This window comes from Durio zibethinus, chromosome 25 (genome assembly GCF_047325235.1).
Source record: "Durio zibethinus cultivar Kanyao isolate XHJ-2024 chromosome 25, ASM4732523v1, whole genome shotgun sequence".
Lineage (NCBI taxonomy): Eukaryota > Viridiplantae > Streptophyta > Magnoliopsida > Malvales > Malvaceae > Durio > Durio zibethinus.
In genome coordinates, this window is record NC_143186.1 from 18,767,965 (window position 1) to 18,792,509 (window position 24,545).

The 24,545-nt window shown below is 30.0% G+C and overlaps 2 protein-coding genes and 2 pseudogenes across 10 annotated transcripts in view; all 4 read left to right on the forward strand.

Moving 5' to 3' along the window:
* The first annotated feature begins 943 nt into the window (after window positions 1–943).
* Window positions 944–24,545, forward strand: part of LOC111276437 (uncharacterized) — an 83,832-nt gene continuing 60,230 nt past the window's right edge. Inside the window, exon 1 of the mRNA XM_089754218.1 lies at window positions 944–953. The gene's annotated coding sequence lies outside the window, so the exon portion shown is untranslated. The remainder of the gene's footprint in view (window positions 954–24,545) is intronic.
* On the forward strand, window positions 14,965–19,859 carry LOC111275661 (dihydrolipoyllysine-residue succinyltransferase component of 2-oxoglutarate dehydrogenase complex 2, mitochondrial-like). 8 transcript variants are annotated; one of them, XM_022861136.2, is made up of 15 exons: window positions 14,965–15,091; window positions 15,194–15,263; window positions 15,348–15,422; window positions 15,728–15,791; window positions 15,880–15,907; window positions 16,231–16,301; window positions 16,843–16,917; window positions 17,015–17,070; window positions 17,148–17,192; window positions 17,343–17,618; window positions 17,722–17,816; window positions 18,064–18,154; window positions 18,264–18,374; window positions 18,944–19,138; window positions 19,325–19,859. In XM_022861136.2, exons 2-15 carry the CDS (start codon window positions 15,213–15,215, stop codon window positions 19,514–19,516), a joined length of 1,425 nt encoding a protein of 474 aa, XP_022716871.2. In that variant the 5' UTR covers window positions 14,965–15,091; window positions 15,194–15,212; the 3' UTR covers window positions 19,517–19,859. The 8 variants fall into 8 exon arrangements, with proteins under 8 accessions (XP_022716871.2, XP_022716874.2, XP_022716873.2 ...); XM_022861139.2 differs by having other exon boundaries at window positions 15,197–15,263; XM_022861138.2 differs by having other exon boundaries at window positions 14,965–15,000.
* On the forward strand, window positions 20,927–22,596 carry LOC111275662 (putative F-box protein At4g22030 pseudogene; annotated as a pseudogene). The gene has a single exon (XR_016333508.1). The product of XR_016333508.1 is annotated as a putative F-box protein At4g22030 pseudogene (transcript).
* On the forward strand, window positions 23,513–23,873 carry LOC149511751 (uncharacterized; annotated as a pseudogene).

The following is a 24,545-nucleotide window of genomic DNA, read 5'->3' on the forward strand; positions in this document are numbered from 1 at the left end:
AGTCATCTGAGAAAGAAATTCTGAATCTTTAGATGAAGGCTTTAAAGGTGAAATTGTGAATCATCAAAGGAGAATCTTTGAGTTCTTATATGGGAATTTTTTAGAAATCCTCAAATGATAATTTTAAAGTTTTCAGATGAAAATCTTCAAGTTTTAAATAGGAATATTTGAGATGAGCAACTATAAATTTATTGGATGCAAGTTTTACATTTTACAAATACGAATCTTGAGACCTTGCAAATTTGGATTCTGGTAAAACTAAAATTTTGAAAATCAAATTTCAGTTAATTTTGGCAAAGCTGAAAGGTTATTGCGAATCTAAACCTTTGAATTGTAAACTCAAATTGTGAATCTTTAAGTTTCCATCAGACATGATCTATGACTCTTCTGGACACTATTATTGATGAGCAATTTATTTTTTCAAAGTTATGTTGCCTCTATTTAAAGGAGCAATTTATTTTTTTAAAGTTTCGTTACCTTTATTTAGAGGAGCATTTATTTTTAAAAGTTGTGGTTGTCTCTATTTAGAGGAACATTTTATTTTTCCAAAATTTTGTTGCCTCTATTTAGAAGAGCAATTTATTTTTTTAAAGTTGTGGTTGCTTTTATTTAGAAGAGTAATTTATTTTTTCGAAGTTCTGTTGCCTCTATTTAGATAAGCATTTTATTTTTCAAAGTTGTGGTTGCCTCTATATAGAGGAGTATTTTATTTTTCAAAGTTGTGGTTACCTCTATATAGAGGAGTATCTTATTTTTCAAAGTTTCAAAGTTATGGTTGCCTCTATTTAGAAGAACATTTTATTTTTCAAAGTTATGGTTGCCTCTATTTAGAAAAGCATTTTATTATTTTAAAGTCGTTGAGCTTCTGTTTAGAAGAGCTTTGTTTATTTTTTCAAAAATAAAAAAAAAACAAAAAAAAATGCAACAAAAAAAGAAAGGAAAAAAGAAAAAAAAAGTGTGTTGAGATGATAAGGTTGTCTACGTCTTTGCACAATTTTTGTTTCACAAAAAATGCACAAAAAGGGGTAGTTGTAGACACCCAATCTATCTGGGGTCTACCTTTTTTATTAATTAAAAAAATAAAATAAATAAAAATAAAAAAATGAGAAAAAAATGGTGGATGAATTGGTATAAAACTGGGCTAAGGAGTTTGAAGTGGATTGGAAGAGATTGAATAGGACTAAAGTCCCAAGGAAATTGGGATTTCTATTCGACTTTGGAGTTAATGGTTTTAAAGCCTTATAAATGACCCACAAATCAAATTGAAAGGATACACGAAACAGAAGAACATAAAAGCAAAAAAAAAGGGGTTCTGGAGAGTAGAAAATAGTTTTAGATTTTTTTTAGGAATTTTTAAAATTTTTGGCAATTATTTTTTGAGAAGTTTCTAGAAAATTCTAGAATCCGATCAATTTTTCGACAAATTTTCTAGCTAAACTTGAATTTTTTGGCTAGAGTTTCCAGTTTTCGACGTACTTTTTCAGTTTTTTGTTAAATATTCAGCTGAAAAGTGGGCTTTTTTAGAGAGAAGGGAGAGAAAAAAAATGAAAAAAGAGAAAGAGAAAGAGAAAGAGAATTCTGATAAAAATAATCGATTTCAGCCTTATATATTAGTATAAAACAATGTCATTTTGGGCGTGAATAAGTCTTCAGGATCCGCGCATTTTTGCTTAGGCCAACCTAACCCGATCACGACCCACGTCTGACCCATATGCTAACCGTCCCCTGGAGCCAAGCCAATCCGAGCCGTACATTCTCGAGCCGTTTTTCTCCCTCAAGTTGAGCTGATCTCAACTATAAACTGAACCGTTTCTATTTTTTTGTATTTTTAATTTAATTTTTTTAATTTTAATTTTATGTGTTTATTTATTTTAAGAGTATTTTTGCATGATCTAATTTAATAAAAAATTAAAAAAAGTAATAAAATTTTGAGAATAAATATTAATTATCCAATGATAGAATTTATAAAAATTTCAAATGGTAAATTTTTATAAAATTTTTAGGTGAGAAATTTTATCTAAATTTATCCTAAATGGTGGGATAATTTAGATTATGTTTTAATAACAATAATTAATATTTATTTTCAAACAAAAAAATATAAAATAAAAACCATAAAAATATAAAAATTTTTGGAATTAAATACAAATTACCTAAGGATGTGATTTTTAGGCATTTCAAATGATAAATTTCTAAGAAATCTCTAGGATAAAATTTTTTTCTAAATTTGACCCAAATTGTGGAATGATTTAGATGAAATTTCAATACAAGTAATTGTATTTTTTTTCAAATAAAAAAATTTTGGTGAAAATATGTAATAATTATCCAATGATGAGATTTTTAAAAATTTCAAATGGTAAATTCTTAAGAAATTTTAGATGAGAAATTTTTTCTAAATTTGGCTCAAATTGTGGAATAATTTAAATGGAATTTCAATAAAAGTAATTGTCATATTATTTTCTTTCCAAGGAAAAAAAAGAAAAATTTTTTTTAAATAAGCTCAAATGGTGAAAAATTTAAAAATTCAAAACAAAGAAAATATTTTTAATTTAGTCCAAATTGTGGAATAATTAGATATATTTTTAACAAAAAATAATAATAATTAAACATTTTTCCGACGACGGAGTCTTTTTAAGAAATCAAATGGGATTCTTGAATACTCTTGAGGTGAGAAAATATTTTTTAAGAATTCTACCAGATTGATGGAGAATCTTAAAAATTATTTCTAATATTTAACATAAAAAATTTGAAATCATTAGACTCAAGATCATAGGATAAATTTAAAATAATATAGTACCATCATTCGGATGGGCATGTGGGGATGCTATAACCTTCCCCACATGTAACGACTCCCAAACCCTGTTCTGGTTAATAGACCTGAACTTATTCATTTAAGGATCCTTAGTCAAGCTTAAAAGCTCCTTAAAGTAATAGATTCTTTAAATAACCAATCACACATAGTAAAAAAAATATTAGTGACAACTCCATTCATTTGTTAAATTTAGCTATAAATTTACGAATCTATATGTTATAATAATTATCTTTAAACCTTATATTTTTTCTTAGTTATTTGCACGTAGTGATCCAATGAACTCGATGCATTTGAAACCTACAATATAATACAACTTTTGGATTAACAAATAACTATTATTTACTAATTAATAATACTACTAACTGTTGTTACCTATTTACTGCCCATTGGTATAGTAGCTGAGTTGATGTCCACGCTTAACACATGTGAAAATTTTGTTGCCTGGTAGTTGCAAATTTAACTTAGCATTTACCCTTTTAACTGAAGCTATCGTGACCTCAAGTTCGCTCACTTTTTAAACTTTTTCTTCAAACTTTAACACTTTAGTTGCTTTTTCTTCTAAATTGACAACCTTATTTGTCATAGCTATAGGATTATGAACTCCCAGATTCCACTCCATGATTAGAACCAAAGTATATCATTAATCTAATGTCAAATGCATGAATCCCAAACATATAGTCACTCTCTTAAAGTATCAAGCTTAATTACTTAAATGAGTCAAGTATGTATGATTGAAAAGCATTAAAAATGTAATATTGTATGTGGTAGCTGCGTGATCAGGACTAATGATGATGTTTTTAATTTGCTTGTTCCAAATTATGTTAACATAGAAAATAAACTCCATCTATATTATCTTCTATCTCTATAAAGCTTATCATTAAATTATAATTTAAAATAAGATAAAAACACGATTTAAAATTATAATAATAATAAGATATAATTTAATAAAATAAAAAATTATATTTTATATTTTTATGTTAAATCATAATATATAATTTTTATATAAAATATGATATAAATATATAAATTTTAATATTTTATGTTATCTAAATATACAAATCATTATTTTTATGTATCATCTTCGCCGTCAAGTGACATTAATAATTGTCTCTCTCTCTCGAAGTCTCATCGTACAACATCATTAATCCATTCTTTGCACCAAGCTAGACCCACCGACGTCAAACCTTTTTTCTAATTATTATTTATTATATAGTTATAAGACATGAATATATATATATATATATATCAGTAAATTTGACAATTTCATTTTCAAGAAAAAGCAAATTTTAGCTTCTGTCAAAGCATCGGTATGGGATATGGGATAATGCCCTATCCATGAGCTAATGCAAAACTGATAAGCATCAATAAACATCAAGTTTATAGATGTTTCTAATGATTCCTACCACCATCATATAAAAATAAATAAATAGAGTTAAATAACTCAAAATTTAATTTAATTTATTTATATAATTCCTTTTAATTATTGAATTAAATTAAAAAAAATTTTTGGCAATGTAATATCAAGTTAAATCAAAATAAATTAATATATATTATAGATTATGAGAGTCCAATATATTTTTAAAAGCCATATTCTTGTAATCTATTAATAACATTTTAGATGGTGTATAGCTTTAGAATAAAGAGGCTTTTTTCATTTTCAATTTTTTTGGCAAATGAAAAATAAGAATCAAAATGTATTTGATAATTGAAAATAAAAATAAATTTAAAAATTAAAAATAAAAATAAACACAATATGAGGACAAAATTTTTTTTTAATTATAAAAACATGAAATGTTAATTACTTTTTGCTTTTATTTTGCAACTTAAAAAGTTGATCCGTATTTGAATTTTTTAGAAGTTATTAATTAATATTTATAATTAAATGCCATTATAATAATTATTTTCATAATTGCTTATTTTGTTTTTTTCCACAAAATACATTTTTTAGAAAAGAAAAGAAAATAAAAAACAACAACCGTTTTCCAAAAAATGAAAATAAAAAATTTCAAGCTTTCCATTCCTATATGATCCAACTCAATTATAATTAAGCCATCCCAAAATTGTCTCTTTTTGTTTGTTCTTCAGCCCAAATTTTCAAAATCTAAAGCATTTATCTGGGCTCATTTACTCTATCTTGGGCCACTTTAGATTATTGAACCCAAACAAAGCCCAACATTAGATACTTAACTCAAATAAAGTCCAAAATTTAGAATTTTGAAATAAACAAAGCCCAAAATTTAGATGTCTTAACCCAAACAAAGCCCAAATTTTAGTTTTCTAGCTAAGCCTAAAGCCTTATTTCTCCAATCACGGCCGTTTTGATTTTCTATTCGATATTAGTTTCCTTCACGTCTCATTTATTCTTATTTTATTGAGCTTAACTCTGATTTTACATTGAAATCTGTAAATATATTGAATTTTGGAAAAATATTTAAGTTATTCAATTTTGTAGTTAAATATTTTATATATTTTTTTCTCTGATTTTGAACAAAAAGGAGGGATTAGATAGCAGTGATGAGCTCTTTAAAATTTCGTTTGTTTCACGAAAAATAACTTTTAGTAAATAATTTTTATTATTTTTCAAGTGTTTTTTTAGTAGAAAATTGATTAATCAATGGAAAATAATTTATTAGTCAATAAAAAACAATGCTATTTATTTAAAATTTATCTTACAGATTTGAAAATGAGAAAACATTTTTTGAAAAAAAATTATTTATGAGTAGAACTATTTATAAATACTTTTGAGCATAATTTACTTAAAAATAATATTATATTAATAAATAATATACTAAATATCATTAATTTAATTCATAAATATTATTAATAATATATTATTAATAATATATTATTAATAAATAATATATTATTAATATAATATATTAATAAATAATATAAAAAATAACAAATTATTTTATTTTAAGTATTTTTATATTAACATAATATTTTAATATTAAATATTATTATTAAAATATGATTATTTTTTAATATTAATAATTTTAATAATAACTAATTTTTAATATTCTAATAGTTATATTAATATTATTTAAAAAAAGATTTTCTATAAAACAATCAAATAACGAAAAACTTTTTTCACTAACTCATTTAAACAATAGTAAATCTCTTTCAATTCAAAAAATGTAAATATTTTCTAGAAATAATTTTTCAAAATGTTATTTTTTGCAAAACATTTTGCAAAACAAACAGAACTTAAGTTTAAGGAGAAAAGTTATGAGCGGAGGCTTATCAGCTTCAATATAATTTTTTTTTCTAAATTTTAATTTATTTAGCTAAATCAAAATTTTTTTGTCAAAAAAATTCAAAATTTAATCTTTGATTAATTTAAAATTTTGATACTTTTTGGTCTTTCACTTTTAGAAACAAAAGTAACAAAGATGTTTTTCTGAACTAAACACGAGATATTTTAAAAAATTAGGTTGATATAGTCTAATCTTTATGTAAGCTCTCTAAATTTTATCACGTAGATTAACTGGATACCCATATATTTGTTTATGCAATCCTGGATCACGTTCTAAATTAGATAAATTAATTACCTCAGTTTCAATTATAGGAATTTTAGAAATACAAGTTTCATAGTGGTGGTGGTCGTGCTACATTTTATGAGGTAAAATTAAAAAGTACATTGGCTTCTAGAGTAAAAGATGTTGTCTGTTATTTTATATTTTGATTATTTTTCTTAAAGAAAAAAATCTATTGATCTTGACTTCATAACTACAATAATATTCCTAAAATTTTAAATAAAATTACTAACCACTATATAACATAACAAAAAAAACCATTTTTACCAGCACTTATAAGTGCTGGTAAAAGACTAAAAAAGTGTTGCTATAACTATTATTGATAGTTTTTTGACCACTGGCTAGGTGAGTGTTGGTGAAAACTTTTCGGTGATTTAGCCATCGATGTCGGAGTTATACATGTATTTGACGACAAGATGTTTCTTAGCTCTTTAAACTATTATTACAAGGAAAAAAGTTTTAAAGGCATTTTAAAATGCCGGTAAAAGTCATATTTTTATTCAATATTTTTTTATATTTATAAGTAAGAGTAGACATCAAATTTGTTCGACCTTGATCAAATTTGCTATTAAATAATATATATTAATAAGATAACATTATTATTGTTAAATACAATAATAATTTAAAAAATACAAAAAAAAAACAAAACAAAAGCTAAAAAACAAGAAAAAGAAAAAACAAAAGAGCCAGTGCCCCCTTGTTCACCACCCATGCCCCTACCCCTGCCAGGACCCTGTGCTTACCCAGGCACAGGGCCAACACTAGTAAACAAAGCAATAAAAGGTAGAGGAAGGCTGGAGCTTGGGGTGCCACATACGGCACCCTCCCTCTACCAAGCCAGGCACGGGGCATGAAAATAGAGCTCCATGCCAGACCCAAAAAAAGAAAAAAAAAGAAAAAGAGATCTTGCCAAAAAAATAGAGCTTTCTGTCAAAAAAAAAAACAAAAAAAACAACAAAAGTCATAGTCCCAAAGGTAGGGGAACCCAGCGCCGAGAGTTCTGCAAAAGGAGAAAACAAAATCAGTCTAAAAAAAAGTCAAAATACAAAAAAAAAAGAGTTTGACTAAAACTTTGAAGGTCGATTCAGGTTGTTTGGGACTCATTTTGGTGAAAGAAGGGTCGGATCTGTGTTTAGGGGAGCGAAGAGGATCTTTTAAAGATTTTTGAGATTTTTCGACTACCGACCAGCGACCACCAGCGACCGTCGACACGACGGTCGATGACCGACTAATCGGTCTAGAGAAAAGGGGTCTGAGAGTGTAGAGAGAGAAAAAATGAGAGAAAATTTTTGTTGGCTTTTATATAAAGTTGAATGCCAAAATAACGTCGTTTCAGTAAATGATCAAAATGACTTCGTTTTGCCCCAAGATTTGCCCATCAACCGATCGACCTGACCCGGGATCCGTACAACAAACCCGAAGACCCAGTTTTCTTTTTCCTTGATTGGTCTAGTTGGACCGGTGCTGAATTGACCCAGATCGAGTCGGACCGACCCTGAACCGCTGAATCGACTAAGACTGAGCCGGACCAGTCCCAAATCGCTGAACCTGATTAGATTGCAGAATCGCTCGGACCGACGTTGATCGGACCGTTGACCGATCTAGTTCAGGTGATTTTTTTATTTTTTTTGAATTTTTTTAAAATATTATTTTTGTTACTTTAAATTTTATTATTAATATTTATGAATGTTAAAATGTTTAAATTTGCTAGATTAAAATTTTGTTGTTTTATAATATTAATAAATAAGAATAAATAATGAAATATATACTAAAATTTGGTGATAATTTTGCTATTTTTAAAAATAAATCTTATAAAATAATATAAAAATAAGAAAAAAAATTTTTTTATCTAATAATGAGATTCTAAAAATATTCTGAGTAGAGATGCTTTAAGAAATCTTTAGAGAAGAAGATTTTTTTAAAATATTACTAATGTATTGGAATATTTATAGAAAACCTTCAATATAATAAAAATTTCTCTTTTTTCATTTTTTAAATAAAAATAATAATAAAAAATTAATTAAAATTAATAAAATTTTTAAATAAAAAATATAATGTGTACATTAACATATTATCATTTGCATTGCATGCATGACATAATTTTTTACGAAAAGTAAATTTGAGCCTCCGAGGATGAGATTCTAAGGTATTTCAAGAAGCAATGTCTAAGAAATCTCTAGGTGAGAAAGAGTTCTTTTAATGTTACCAACATACTGAAACATTTTAAGAATTATTTCAATAAAAGAGTTCTAATTTATTTTTCTTGAATAAAATTTGAATAATAAACTCTTTAATATAATTAAAAAAACCAATTTCCAATAAATGAAAAAATCAAGAAAATTATTTTTCAAACACCGAAAATAAATACTATTTTTATCAAAATCAATGGATAACACATAGTTAATTGGTATCGTTTTTAAACGGGCACTGTAGAGGTGTTAATCCTTCCACACGTAACCGACTCTCGAACCCAAACTGTTTCACAGACCATAAAATTATCTTTTTAATAAATTTTAATTAATTTTAAAATTTTATTCAAATGATAAATTTTAATAGGTGACCAATTGCACTTAGCCAAAAAAGATTGGTGGCAACTCTGTTTTTCGTTCATTTATTTTCATTTTCAAATTCGTCGAGCGACTCCAAAACTGTTACGACAGTGAGCTATATTGACATTTAAATTGCCCCTAATAGTATTATTTTATTTTTTTAAAATACTTTTCATATTCTAAAAAAAATAATTTATGAATGCATGATATTTGATAATTTATGAAAGCAACCTAGCCACTGATGTATACTTAAAGAAATATACAATCTTTAACACTTGAAACCAAAACTAGGTGATGAAAGAATATGGTGAAACGTAGCATTTAAAATGTCTTGAAATGCTATAGCACTTTGAACCAAATCCTCATTCATCCATTCTAACAACTAAATTTACTTGGAGAAAACCACACCAGGGCAAAAATGATGTTTGTCTTAACAGCAAGTGACCAAATTTTTTTTAAAAGCAATCTTCAATTTATTCTTGATATAAAATGAAAAAAAATAGCATAAGAGTAAGAGAAGAAGTTGTTGTGGGTATTATTATTAAGGGTACAAAGTACAAAATGCACTCGAACAAAGCAAAGGTGAAATACAACCAACATAGTCTTAGCCACGAGATCAGTTGTTAAAAAAAATTAAAAGATCCTTGAGACTTAAAAATTTAACGTTTGACTATATTCAACTTCAATGCTTCTTTAAATTAATTTCCTTTTAGCCAATATATCATCAATTTTTGTTAGAAAATTAAAGACTAAAAAGAAAAAAAAATAAGGTTAAAAAGTTATGATGAATTTATGGCATTTAGAATACCTTTCCTAAAACTTAATATCTTTCATTTTTGCACTTACTTGGGAACAAAGATTGTGAAATATAGAACTTTTAGCAAATACAAAAAACCAATTAAAAAAAGTCCTCAAACACAAGTACAAAATGGTTCATAACATTAGAGAATTTTAGCTTCAAACAACCTAAATATTTGCATACCATCATACTATTTTTTCTTCTTTTCTTCAACAACTTTAAAAACAATACTTATGAATGAGGTTATCAATGTTATGATTTATAAGTAGTGTTTTTTGTTAATGTCTACAAGCTGTTAAAAACATCAAATAACCATCAAAGACAAATTGTAACTTAATACCAATCTTATTACAAATACCGAAACTAGCAAAACACAAAAAAGTTATCAATATACCAATTATCAACAACAATATAATAGTATCATCCTTAAAATATAACAGTGAATATCATTCTAAAGCTATCAAATTATCAAAAAGTTATCAAAATACCAATGCAATAGCATTATCCTTAAAGCTTTCATCTTTCTTTAGTTATTTGCACGTAGTGATCCTAATGAACTCGATGCATATGAAACCCACAATATAATACAACTTCTAGATTAGTAAACAATTATTATTTTTTAATCAATAATACTACTTATTGTTGTTACCTGTCTATTACCCATTGGTATAGCAGTTGAGTTGATGTCTATGCTTAGCACATGTGGAAATCTTTTTTGCATGGCAGTTGCAAATTTAGCTAACTCAATATTCACCTTTTTAAGTAAAGTTATTGTGATCTCAAGTTCGCTCACTTTTGAAACTTTTTCTTCCAACTCTAACATTTTAGCTACTTTTTCTTCCAAATTGGCTACCTTATCTGTCATAGCTATAAGATTATAAACTACCAAATTCCACTCCATGATTGGAATCAAAGTATATCATTGATCTAATCACATATTAACTAAAAATATTCCAAAGTCTAGGTTCACAAAATTTTAAAATCCATATACAATTAACAATTCTAAACATTCCACAAAACTACTTATATGTAAAACACAAAAAACAACTTATATACATAACACAAGAAGCAAGATAAAATCAACTACAAAAAATACTATACAACTTCAACAAAAACTATATTTCAAATAGAAGATTTGTTATATAGTTACTTTTAAGATGGAGATTCTAGAATCATTTGGATTAGAGTAAAGATTTGAGAGAGACAATGGAAGAGCTTTTTTTATTCTTGGTGCTGATGAGCTTTAGCACAACGTTTAAGCTGAAACTAAAAGAAAAACATTAGAGATTTTAAAAAATTAAAAAAGATTCATTAACTTTGATAAACAATAGATGAAAATAAAAAAGTAGAACGTCTATACTTAGCTACAAGCAAAGGAAATAGAAGTTTTAGCAAGAAAATCAAAGTTTGTAGCACAGATTGGTAGTTTGTAATAGAGATTGTAGTAGAGCTTGTAACAATCGAAGAGAGATCAATGAGAATGGTGAAAATGAGAGTGTGAAAGATTGAAGAGATAGAGATTTAAGAGTGAGAGTAGAGAGATCTAAAAAAAAAAAAAAGAGACAGATGCAGAGGAATGTTATTAAGTCACGTAAGAGAGGCAAAGTTATGTGTTATGTGAACCTTTAGATAAGAGTGTTTTATTAAGTGAACTTTCAAATAAGAGTGTTTTATTAAGTGAGTGAGATAAGATTATTATATGTGGGTTAAAAATGACCTTAAAAATTAAACTATTATATGTAGTTTTATTAAGCCAGTAAAATAAAAAAATAAGAAATTATTGGCATTTTTATGAACCCTCAAAATTTTAGTGTCACTAAAATTAAGAATTTTTGTAGTAGAAGTATAATAAAATAAAATTTTTATATCTATTTATAAAATAGTAATGTAATAAATCAATGCAAATAAATAAAAATATAAACATCATATTAAATTAAAATAATCTAATAAATCAATGCAAATAAATAAAAAAGATATTAAATTAAAATAATAAAATAGATTAATGCAAACGTATAAAAATAAGGTGCTTATTAAATTAAAACAATCTAACAAATAAATATAAAACTAATTGTAAACTAATAAAAAAGAATAAAAAAACTTAATTTGACTATCTATTTGTCTTTTTAAGAGTCAAGAAAATGTTTCAACCGTTCAACACCAGTCGAGATGAAAATTTTATTTTTGTTAAAGCAAAGAGATGATCAGATTAGGAATTGGATGAAGAATTTAGAAAAAAACCTGTTTTGATAAAAGTTTTAAAGAGATGTCGATTAGATATATTAATAAGGTGTATAGATATAACAATAAAATAATTGATTTGGATTTCAATTAGGGTTAAAAAGTAAAGTGGGCTTCAATATAATTTGGATTTTTAAATTGAGCTGAAATAATAAATGAAAAATAGTTAATGAAATAATAAAAATAATAAAATAATATAAAAAAGTTAAATTTACACATTTTATGTACCGATTGGGGAGTCAATTTTATATTAAATTAATATTGGATCCTGGCTTCGCCCAATATGTTAAATTAATTTTTAACACTTTATTTAATTAATATTTGATTAAATTAGAATATAGAATAATTTAATATAAAGTTATTATTGTTAAATGCACAAAGCTTTGTTAAAATAATTGGCAATTACTATAAAATTAAATAGAAAATGTTAGATGTGCATTTTAAAGTTACAAAATTCCTAAAAATAGTAGTTGTTAAATAAAACATTTAGTTTGTAGTTATAATTAATTATTAAGAAATTTAGTCATAGTCACAATAGATAACTAATTTAAAATTATTGTGTACTATCATAACAAATAAAAGTATTCGTCAATCTTCAATTAATTATCAATGATAAATTTTTTTTACCATATTGAGAATGATTTGTTTCTGACATTATAACGTATGGTTCATTATTTATTTTTTTCAAGATCTAATAGATTGATAGAAAATATGACAAATGCTTATAGAAATAGCTTGAAATATGCTATGGAAACAATGTCATAACAAATTGTTAATAGAAATTTTGAATGTATATTTTGTTATATTATATGGTAATAGGATATGGATAATTGTTTATCAAGATGGAATGATTATTGACGTTTGCACCGGTCATCAACTGTCAAAACAACGATAAATTCTCATAGAAATAACAGAAACTTCCAAATATAAAAAGTTAAACTCATAATTCAACGGCCCTCACTCACAAAGCTTAGAATGAAACAACCCAAATGACAAAGAAAATCCAAAAAGCACCACACTATAAAATACAGTTGTTAAGCCATCAATACCCTTAGTATACTTTTTATCAAGTTCTAATAATATTTTATTATCTAAATTTTTAGGGGGTGCCATGGCACTGCCAGTCCTCCTTTAGCTTCGCCTCTTGCATTAACTCTTCCAACGTGGCTTTTACATTAGGAAGATAAGCAAAATTCAAAACCTCAACCGTAGTCTCTTCCAAGCTTCCATGGCTTCATATTTTCCCTATATAAACCCTCGTTCGAGCTCATCAAGATCATCTTTAACTTCAAGTATTAGCAAAGATGGCTTGTTCTAAGCTTCTTCTTGTTTTGTTTCTTGGTGCAGTTGTTTTCACCACTTGTAGTGCTAGGAAGCTCACGGGAGGTTTTGACGATGAGGACCACTTTTATCGTCGACCGAGATTGGTTTTCGCTCAGGAGGACGAGGTGGTGGTGGTTAGGAGGTGAAGGAGGTCGAGCTGGATTTGATGGGGGTGCTGGTGCCAGTGGCGAGCTTGTTGGAGGTGGTGAACTTGGCGGAGGTGGGCGTGGAGGGTTCGGAGGTGGTGGAGTTGGTGGACTAGGTGGTATTGCTGGATCTGAAAGCGGTGCTGGTCGTGGATATCATGGTGGAGCTGGGGCTGGTGGTGGGCTTGGAGGATTCCCGTGAAGACATGCAGAAGATAATGTCACATGCAGCAATCCCAAACATATAATCACTATTATAATTTCTAGTTTAATTACTTAACAACGTTAATCATGAGTCAAGTATGTATGATTGAATAACCTTGAAAATGTAATATTGTATGTGGCAGCTGCATGATCAGGATTAATAATGAAGTTGTTTGATGTTTTTAATTTGTCTGATCCAAATTATGTTCATGAAGAAAATAAACTCCATCGATATTTTTTCTTTGAACAAACATATATATATATATATATATATATATATATATAAAAGGCTATGAGAGGTTGATCTAAAAATTTTTGGAGATAATAACCACGTAATCCATTAATAAAATGTTAGGTAATGTCTGATTTTAGAACACATAATCCTTTTTTATTTTTATTTTATTGAAAAATAAAAAATAAGATTTAAAACATATTTGATAATTGAAAATTAAAAATGAAAATGGATTACAAAATGACAAAAAAAAAAGATATTTTCCATTATGAAAACATGAAATACTAATTACTTTTTTGCTTGTGTTTTTGTAAGTTAAGAAGTTAATCTATATGTGAATATTTTGGAAGTTATTAATTAATAAATATATAATATATATTTATAATTAGATATTATTACTAATAATTATTTTCATAATTGCTTATTTTGTATTTTTGGAAAATATTTTTTGTCTTTGTTCATCAAATACATTTTTTACAAAACAAAAATTATTTTTGAAAAATTAAAAATATAAAATATAAAAATTCTCGAATATAATTTTTAATTTTTAATTTTAATAATCGAGATTTAAATCATAACAACCTTTAAATAGTAAAATAAATTTTAGACCCAAGCTTTCCATTCTTGCTTAGGCCAAACCTTGAGCAATCCAACTCAATTCTAATTGAGCCAGCCCAAAACTGTCTTTTGCTGTTCCTTCTTAAGCCCAAATTTTAAAATCTGAACCATTTATCTGAGCTCATTTACTCTATTTTGAGCTATTTTTAATTTTTGAACCTAAATCTAGCCCAAACGTTTGATTTGGAACCTAATAAAGTCCAAAACTAATATTTTAAACCCAAATTAAGCCCAAAATTAAAATGTCCAAACCCAAATGAAGCCCAAATTCAGATTTCTAACCCAAACAAAGCCCAAAGCCTTACTGCTTCAATTGCAGTCGTTTTGATATTTCTTTCGTTCTCGGTCAAGAGAAGAAAAGAATCTGCACTTTTCGTGCATCTACCAATAAAACGATGCCACGTATCGAACTGGCAGTAATGGATACAGCGGCCTCGCTGAACGCGCATCTTTGCGGTCGCTCTCAGCAACACCTCTCTCTTCAAAAACCCTACTTTTTTTAATTATACTGTATTCGACAATTCTCATATTTGTCTTTAAAATCAGGTCAAACCTCTCTCTGTTCGATATTTGTTTCCTTCACGTCTCATTCATTCTTATTTTATTCAGCTTAATTTTGATTGTACACTGAAATCTGGTAAATATATTGAATTTTGGAAAAATATTTAAGTTATTTGATTTTGCATTTTAATTGCTGATATATAATTTTTTTTCTTCTGATTTTGAAAAAAAAAATTAGAAGGGGTTGAATAGCGGTGATGCTGGGCGCTTTAAGGAGAAAAGTTGCGAGCGGAGGCTCATCAGCTTCGGTTAGAACTTTTTTTAAAAATTTTAATTTATTTAGCTAAAGCACTTGTTTTTTTTTTTAATTTTTTTGTGTTTTTTTTTTCCAGGTGTTGGGGAAGTCATTGCGGGCGAATCGGCCAGGTGTTTCAGCATCTAGAGTTTCTTCCGATGCGGGAAAAGAGGTAAATAATTCAGTTGAAAATGAATTGGATTTGGTAATCATGCTTGAATTTTGATTGATCTTGATTCTATTGAATCTATTTAAAGATAAAATCATGCTTATTTTGTCCAAAAAATTTGAAATTTGACCTTGATTAATATAAAAATTTGTTACTTTTTGGCTTTTTCGCTTCTGGAAGCAAAAGACTAAGTAGTAAAAGTAATAATCTATTGGAAACTTTTGTTTTTTTTTAATCAGTTGGGTTTGGCTTTTTATCATTAATTGGTAAATGTTATCACAAGATTTAAATTTCAAGTGTTTGAACAGATGCTATTACTTCAACTGAGAGGAATTGTCCATGTCCGGAACTTCTCTCGTCTTGTTCTGCCGGGTAAATCGTTTGGGCGTTTTTCTTCTCATGTTGGCATAACTTTAGTGATTATCTTTGTTATTAATGACATATTTCATGATTATTATAGGCTGTTCTACTGGTTTAACAAAGACAAGGTTAGTTGGCTCTGAACCTTGTAATAATGCATATCAATTTAAGGAATTAAACTGTCTCTCATTAGTCATTAATTGACACAGTGAGGGTATGAGCTGACTTCTGGATTAATCTGATGTTTGATGTGTAAATTACCATACCTATCTTTAATAAAAGGTCCATTTCAATGCAAAGTAGCCCATCTCATTTTTGTTTTTCCAGAAACTAGATAAGTTAGGGCAATTAGAAAAGGAGATTCAATGCTCATGATTTTTTGTTTCAATTTTTTAAATCAGTTTGCCATTCCTTAGCACTGCTTTCCCCTGACAGCTTTTCTTATGTACAGGGATGTCATTTCTAGCATTCAATTGGAGGCTATCATGCAAAAATCGTGCAGGCCTTTCTCTTCTGGAGATGGTATAATATTGATTAATTTCCTTAATGATATTTATTTAGCCAATGGCTATCAGCTTTTTATTTTTTTATTTTTTTATCTTATTGGTTTTTTTAAATGGTTATTAATACATGGTTATGTCTTTTTGGTTTTTGCAAGAATTTAATTCATGTGCATTATAATCGTTCATTTGATCACCACTTTATCTGGAATAGACCAGTAACATCTAACCAATGTCAAACCCGTTTTACACTTAGCAGTTGGTACTAATGTCAAAATAAGAAAATTCTTCAGAATTTCTTTCAACCTCTGGAAAAGTGCGAAATCAATATTATGAAAAGTTGGCTGTAATTTAGTTATATAATGATTTGAAGTAGAACTTCTATGCTAGTAGACTTTCACTCCATCGTTTTGGCATTTTTAGTTCATTTTTCAATTTGTACTTGCAAAGAGTACATATTGATGAGGAACAGGTGTCTGCTTGACAACAACCATGCCTTCCTTTTTATTTCATTATTACATTATTAAAAGTTTTTTTACTTTCTCAATTTCCTTGTGATGAAGGGGATCTGGTTGATGCTGTTGTCCCCTTTATGGGAGAATCAATTACTGATGGCACTTTGGCAACATTCTTGAAAAGTATGTTCTACAATTGTAATATCCATCCATTCAGTAGGCATTCATCTTCATGTTTGTAAGTGCTTGATTGAGCATGTATCTAAATTTTTGAGTGCAGAACCTGGTGATAGAGTAGCAGCTGATGAACCAATTGCTCAAATTGAAACAGATAAGGTACTTTCTTTACATTTTCTTCTATTGAGAAGACATGGGTTTATACCCCTAATACCTGCAGTGTTTATTTTCATCAGGTAACAATTGATGTTGTCAGCCCCCACGATGGTGTGATACAAGAGGTAATATATCAATAAACCTGTATCTTTGGGTCTCACATGCATGCACAAAAATGTCTAGGTTGCTGGTCATTCCTAGACTCCTACCTTCTCATTTCTTGGAGCTAGGGGATCGGACTGGATCCTGAATGTTAATGTCATAATTCTTGCCAGTATGTAGCCAAGGAAGGAGATACTGTGGAACCAGGTACCAAGATTGCTGTCATTTCAAAGTCTGCTGAGGGTGTACCACCTGCTGCTCCCTCTGAAAAGAAATCGGGAAAAGCTGCTTCCAAGCCATCTCCTCCAGCTGAAACTGTAAGGGAGGATAAGCCAAAAGCTAAAGTTGAAGCTTCTTCTTCTGCAGAGAAGCCTAAAGCCCCTTCTCCTTCACCTCCAAAGCGAACTGCTACCGAACCTATACTTCCACCCAAGGAGAGGGAAAGAAGAGTAAGCCTTTTCATTTTCTGTTTGCGTCCAAATATTAGCTTTGGTGAAAAATGATGTTAGCATCTTAGAAAATAATCCTGAGTGTATGTCTTTATGATTACAGGTTCCTATGACAAGGCTTAGGAAACGGGTTGCCACACGATTGAAAGACTCTCAGAATACTTTTGCATTGTTGACAACGTTCAATGAAGTGGACATGTGAGTTCAATTTTCGCTCATATTTTAGTTCTTTGTATCAGGTGTTAGGCATCCTGCTGACTGTCTGTGTTACCTCACTTTGCAAACATTTCTATTTTGGTCTGTACTGAACTATTTGCTTCCCTTTTCTGATACAAGTTTTCTATGAAGTTAATCAGATCAGCTTATAAAGGCTATGGAGTACTCGTGATGAAGCTGATTCTTTTGATTTGTTTTCTTGTCTTTATTGATTTGCTTCTCTTTGCAGGACTAATTTGATGAAGCTTCGCTCTGATTATAAGGATGCTTTTGTTGAGAAACATGGTGTCAAGTTGGGATTTATGTCAGGATTTGTTAAAGTATGCAATGATTTGTCCCTGAAATGCTCACAAATGTATTCATGGCCTGCCTTTACTAACTTTGCTTTCTCTTTTTTCTCTTACCATATTTTCTATTTTGTTGTATCAGGCTGCTGTTAGTGCACTTCAGCATCAGCCTATTGTAAATGCGGTAATTGATGGGGATGATATTATTTATAGGGATTATATAGATATCAGCATTGCTGTTGGTACTCCAAAGGTAATCTTTCTTGTGGTTGTCTTTTACATTCTTTGATTTGCCAAATTGCAATTTAGCCATTTAAGGGCTTACTGAAACCTGCATTCTTAGTGTTTCTATCAGCATTCTTTACCGGCTAGTTTGCAAAGAAGCTTATATTTCTGTGGGTTTTATGCATGCAAAAGTGAATTGAAAATAAAAATTTCATGTGAACATAGAGCAATTTGTAAAGTTGAAACGAGTAGTAATCAATAGGCTCAAGATGAGATTTGTCCTTTGACAATTAAAGAACATTATAGATTTGTTGAAGGTTTTTTTTACTTGTTTTCTTTATTTACTGAGCTGAAGTTGCTTTATTTTATTTCATGACAAATGAGAAAATGAGATATCTAGAAGATTATACAAGTCTTTTCTCATTATGTTACTAGTCTTGAAAGTTACCTTGCTAATCATAATACGCCAGTATTGACAAATATATGCATGGACCTCATCCCTGCACGTTCATTGAAAATTGGAAAAAAAAATGGAAAAAGAAGAATATGATTCATGTTTCTATGTTAAGCTTTTTGTTCCTTTATCTTTCATGCCAGGGACTTGTTGTTCCAGTCGTCCGTGATGCTGATAAGATGAATTTTGCTGAGATAGAAAAGACAATCAACAGCCTTGCAAAGAAGGCTAATGATGGGACCATATCAATCGATGAAATGGCTGGAGGCTCATTTACGATATCCAACGGTGGTGTTTACGGAAGTCTGTTGAGTACCCCCATTATCAACCCTCCTCAGGTTAGTAGTTACAAACTGAATATCTATGCACTTCTTACACATGCTTGTATATGTATGAGGGTTCCATACACTTCTGACTTATCCGAATTGGTAAGAGGTGTTTGCTCACTCTTCTTAGTTTCTATATTTAGCTTTTGTTTTTGACCAGAAAGAGAATATTCATACATTAAAACAATTTTTTTGCAGTCAGCTATCTTGGGTATGCACTCAATAGTGTCCCGACCAATGGTTGTTGGAGGTAACGTAGTCCCGAGACCAATGATGTACATTGCCCTCACTTATGACCATCGGCTGATTGATGGAAGAGAGGCTGTCTTCTTCTTGCGTCGTATTAAGGATGTTGTTGAAGACCCTCGCAGGCTGCTACTTGATGTTTGAAACGCCTAATCAACTGTAGTGATATTTCATGGTTTTCTGACACGCTTAGAATTGGATGTATACGTCCTCTTTAAATGAACAAGAATAAATGCCTGAAGTTTTGTAGGGTTTCATTTGTTGATTCACCCTTTACGAGTTTCGACATTGCGGCCGGCCACTGTTGAACTACATCGAGTATTGAAATACAGATTTCTAGTTTCTGTATTGCAAATATGTTTTTCTTTCTTTAAATCCAGATGTAAGGGGTACACATATTAGCAACTTGGGTTTATTTTTTTATCCGCAAATCGACATTTGTGACATTAAATATGGAAATCAGACATGGACAGGCTGTTTCTTCTTATATTCATGTATGGTGGTTATTCAAGCTTTTTCACTCTCCAACATGAGAATTCAGGCTTAGATTCATGTATGATTGAAGAGTCGGAGTGAATTTTGCTTCTGATCTTCACCGATCACCGTCCACGCCTGGACGGTCGCTGCCGTCTAGGCTTAGTGACGAGTTAAATTTGCAATAATATTGGTATAGGCTGAAGCACCTGGAGCAAAGGTTGTTGCTATGACGAAGGCAAACGCGTTGCCTAAGGAATGAAGACAGAAAAATAATCGTGTGGTCCTGTGGTTAGTAATTTTCCATTGTTGTTTTCATGTGAAAGCGCGTCAATTCTCCCTCTTTCAGTCTTATAGACTGACAAATCCTGGTTTCCTTGAATGGCAGAACTTTGGGTTTCAAAGGGTAGAACTCATTCGGCTGTTTGTTCATGACCATGCAAAATAAAAGAAAAAAAAATAAACTCGTGTATTTGCTCTAAGGAGAAAGAAATCAAGATTTACCCATGGATGGTCAAAAATCAAAATTTTGACCCAAGATACTTTTATTTAGCACCTTTTTCTCGAGTATTTTGTTATCAACTCATAATACGAGGAAAAATGGTGGAAGTAACAGTTTGAATAGACCTAAATCATGGTTTTTAGGAGCTTGTTTCAAGTTTTGATATCATGGAATTATTATAAAATTTTGATGTGATTCAATCACAAAATAAAATCTTAATTTAATACCATTATTCTAATACTTAAAATCTTATTACCAAAACTTGTTTTGTCCTTTTATTTACCAACTTCCTCTTAAACTAATATTACAGTGTTGGGATTTTTGGAAAGCATTGGCATTTCCACTTTGTGGAAAAAGGTTATTGGTTTGACTCGGCAGAAAGAGCTTCAAGAGAAAACTGTCAATGGGTTCACATTTGTTCACACTTTTCTTTAGCAAGGAAAATGTCAACTGACCCATTAAGTGAAGTTTTTTAACCCGCTCTACACCTCAATAACCACACCGAAAGTCAAATTCTGTCGTGTTGAAACCGAAACCATGGACCAGTTCTGTGAAAAATCCAGGAAATAAATGATATAAATAACCCACTACCTTAAATTATTGTCCATAAATGCATCTGATTGTCACTCATTTAACAGCAAAAAGCCTTTGAATCCCAAGGAGAGTGACCATGGCTATTCTTCAAACTTCTTCACCATTTGTCTCTTACTGTTCTTCCTCAGCTTCCCTTAGAAAAACCAGAGCCACTCTATATAACCCAAATGTTTCAGTTCGAAAGCTCCTGATCAATGATGAGTTTAACCAAAGAAAAGGGTTGATAACCTTCAAAACAACCAATCCCCTGATAGAAATTAAGCTTAAACTTGAAAATAACGGCGCAAACAAGGAAGAAATCTCCAATTCAATGGTTTTGCAAGAGACGTATGCTATAATGGATATTGTAGCAGATAGAGTTGAAATGCACAAGAATATTGGAGCACAGCGTGATAACTGGAACAGGCTTCTATTGAATTCTGTCAATGGAATGACAACCACAGCTACAACAATGGCTGGAATTGCAGCTGTTAATGGAAGTGGAGCATCATTTATGGCTCTGAAGCTATCTTCCAGTTTGCTTTACATGGCAGCAACCGGGGTTTTGCTGGTGATGAATAAGATACAGCCTTCTCAGCTGGCTGAAGAACAAAGAAATGCTTCAAGATTGTTTAAGAAGCTTCACGAGGAGATAAAGACAAACATTGCTATTGGAAACCCAGATTGGGATGATGTGAAAGCTGCAATGGAGAAAGTCTTGGCATTGGATGAAGCTTATCCACTTCCCTTACTTGGAACCATGCTTGATAAATTTCCATCACTTGTACAACCAGCTGTGTGGTGGCCAGAAGAGAAGAGTACTCAACAGGAAAAGCTTGTCAGGAAAGTTGAAAAAAGTGGGTGGAATGAGAATCTTGAAGAAGAAATGAAAGAAGTTGTTGGGATTTTGAAGAGAAAAGACACTGAAGAATATATGAGACTAAGTAAACTAGTCTTGAAAATCAATAAAATCCTAGCCATATCTGGCCCCTTGTTCACTGGCATAGCTGCAGTTGGTTCTGCCTTGATGGGATCATCTTTCTATGGCTCATTTGCTGCAATACTCAGTGTAGTTTTTGGAGCTATGGCCGTTGTCGCTAACAGTTTGGAGCATGGTGGGCAGATAGGGATGGTGTTTGAAATGTATAGGAACTCTGCTGGATTCTTGAGGTTCATGGGAGAAACCATAGAATCAACCCTGGAAGAAGGAGAAGCAGATGAGAGGGAAAATGGGGAATTATTTGAAGTGAAGGTAGCTCTTCAGCTTGGAAGAAGTTTGTCAGAGCTCAGAGACCTAGCAGATGATGCATCCCATCCTCATTCTTCAATGAAGGAAGGGGATGGAGAAGAGTTTGCAAGCAAGCTCTTTTGATTCTTATATTTGATCGTCATTGGATATTTGCATTAGTTGGGAATTGAAGACTGAAATCTCTGGTCAACCTTCTCATTTCATGTTCATTTTACAGATTGTGATTGTACAAGTTTTGATAATGTAATTAAACAAAATCTAGTGAATGGTCAATTAGTTGTTAGGTTAAGAAGGTGGTTATGGTCCAAATCAACTCAAAATTTACTTATTAATTATGGAGATCAATTCTATGTATAGTCTTATATAGTAATATTAGGATTGAGGACTTCTTTCCTTCTGAAATAGTGTGAATAAACTTCACAATTTGGGTTCTCTTCATCTCTTGAGTATTTTATAACTGACTAATGAGCTTTAATGATTTGTTACTGGCCCAAGTTCCCCTCCAAGAAGGGAAAGGACTGGGACAGAAATGAATTAGAATATTAGTTGAATGAAACCATCATCTAATGTCTAAACTCTTCTGAGTAAGGCGCTGCTTGTGGATTTCTTAGAAACCCAAGTTTTGGAAAAGGCTTTGGGAGAGATGGACAATGCCCTATCGCCTATCCCATTTAGATATTATCAATCTATTAGTCGCCTTTTCAGTAATGAGCTGGATCTAGTGGACTTCTTTTAGCAGCTCAAGTTTCTTTAGGCAGAAATGTACTATGATTTCACAAAAGCCCAACTTTCCTTTGTGAGTTTGGATAATGGAGGAAAGGGTCATGAGAGATGGACTCTGCCTAGGCCCATGTAGAACATTTATCAGAGTTAAATATTTCAAACTAAGCCAGTTCAGCCCAAGTTTTGTCATGGGAAAAGAAAAGGTCGGTCCAAGTCTTCTTAATTTTTTTTATTAAGCAGCGAAGCAAAGGGCATTTAAACTTTGCTCGACAAAGAGAGATGCATGTCTTCTTTATTTATGAAGCCAATATTTTTTGACATTGGAATTGTAGAAAAAAGATTATAGAAAGTGCTGATGCTTGAAAACTGAGCCTGCTAGTTATTCTATTTCACCTTGTTAATACATGTTATGTCCCTTCCTATTAGTAAAGATAATATTCTACCGTCCCTATACTTGTGGAAAGTATGATTCTTTAATTCAACCAGCAACTGAAGTTTTGAAGCAGATACCAAAATTTTCTATGGCAGACCTGGGATTTTTACTCCATTGTCACCCCATATATTGTTTATAATTTTTCTCAGAAACCATTTGCACTAGTTTCTTGAATAGTTCATTGAGATGATTCATCTCTTGTTTACACTTGTTTCTGCTGAAATGGCTCTTGTTTTGGTACTTCTATTCAGGTCTCCTAAGGAACCTGGTGGTCAAGGTATTTGACAAAATGAAGGAAGGGAAAGGCCCTGTGATTTCAAAGACTGTTGAAGGAATTTTGTTTGTTTTTTTTATCTCTATCTCATACAATGTAATGGAGAGCCAAAAACGTTCATTGGAAGGAGGTGTTCTCAATCCAACTGATGAAGTTCTAATGGCAAATCAAAAATTGGAAGCATCTCTTATGGGTAACTTACAATCATCAACTTAATTTAAAATTCCTAAAATGTCTGAATTTAAAGTTTTTTTTAACTATGTATAACAAGTTTTGGACCTAACTTTTGCGTTTTGATACTCAGAATCTCTATTACTCGAGCTTGGAGATGAGCATCGGGTAATAGCTATGTGTGGATGCGGGTATGTTTAATTTTTTTTCTAAGGTTTTTCATATATATTTATAAGGTCTGACCTCGTATCTATGTCTATCGAATATAATTTTAGAAAAATAAAAAAATCTAAGCTTAAAATTGCAAAATCTAACACAAATTTAAGATGCTAGCTAACAAACAGGACTCAATTTCAATAGATTGTCTTGTCCTATATATGGAAAAGTTAAGTTATTGTAATAATCTTTCACAAATATAGTTATTATAAAATTTATTTAAAAAAAAGTTAAGTTACAAAAGCTGCAGGAATTGCTCCTTGCTAAAGAAAATAAATTTAATAGAATAATAGCGTACTGAATATGTAGCATATAAAACAGGGAATAAGGTTAGACATCAAACCATAGCTACTTAAAGATGTCATTATAAAAAGATCAAAATGCAACTAACAACTAACATGAGAGTTTAGACAAAAGCTCAAGTAGTATATGTTAAGTTCTACATATCTAATTTCATTTAATAAAAACATAGAACATGTCTTCTTCAACCATTTGAAAAAAAAGAATGATAACTAAAGTTCAAATGATTATTTGTCACAAATTTTCTCAATCCATCTA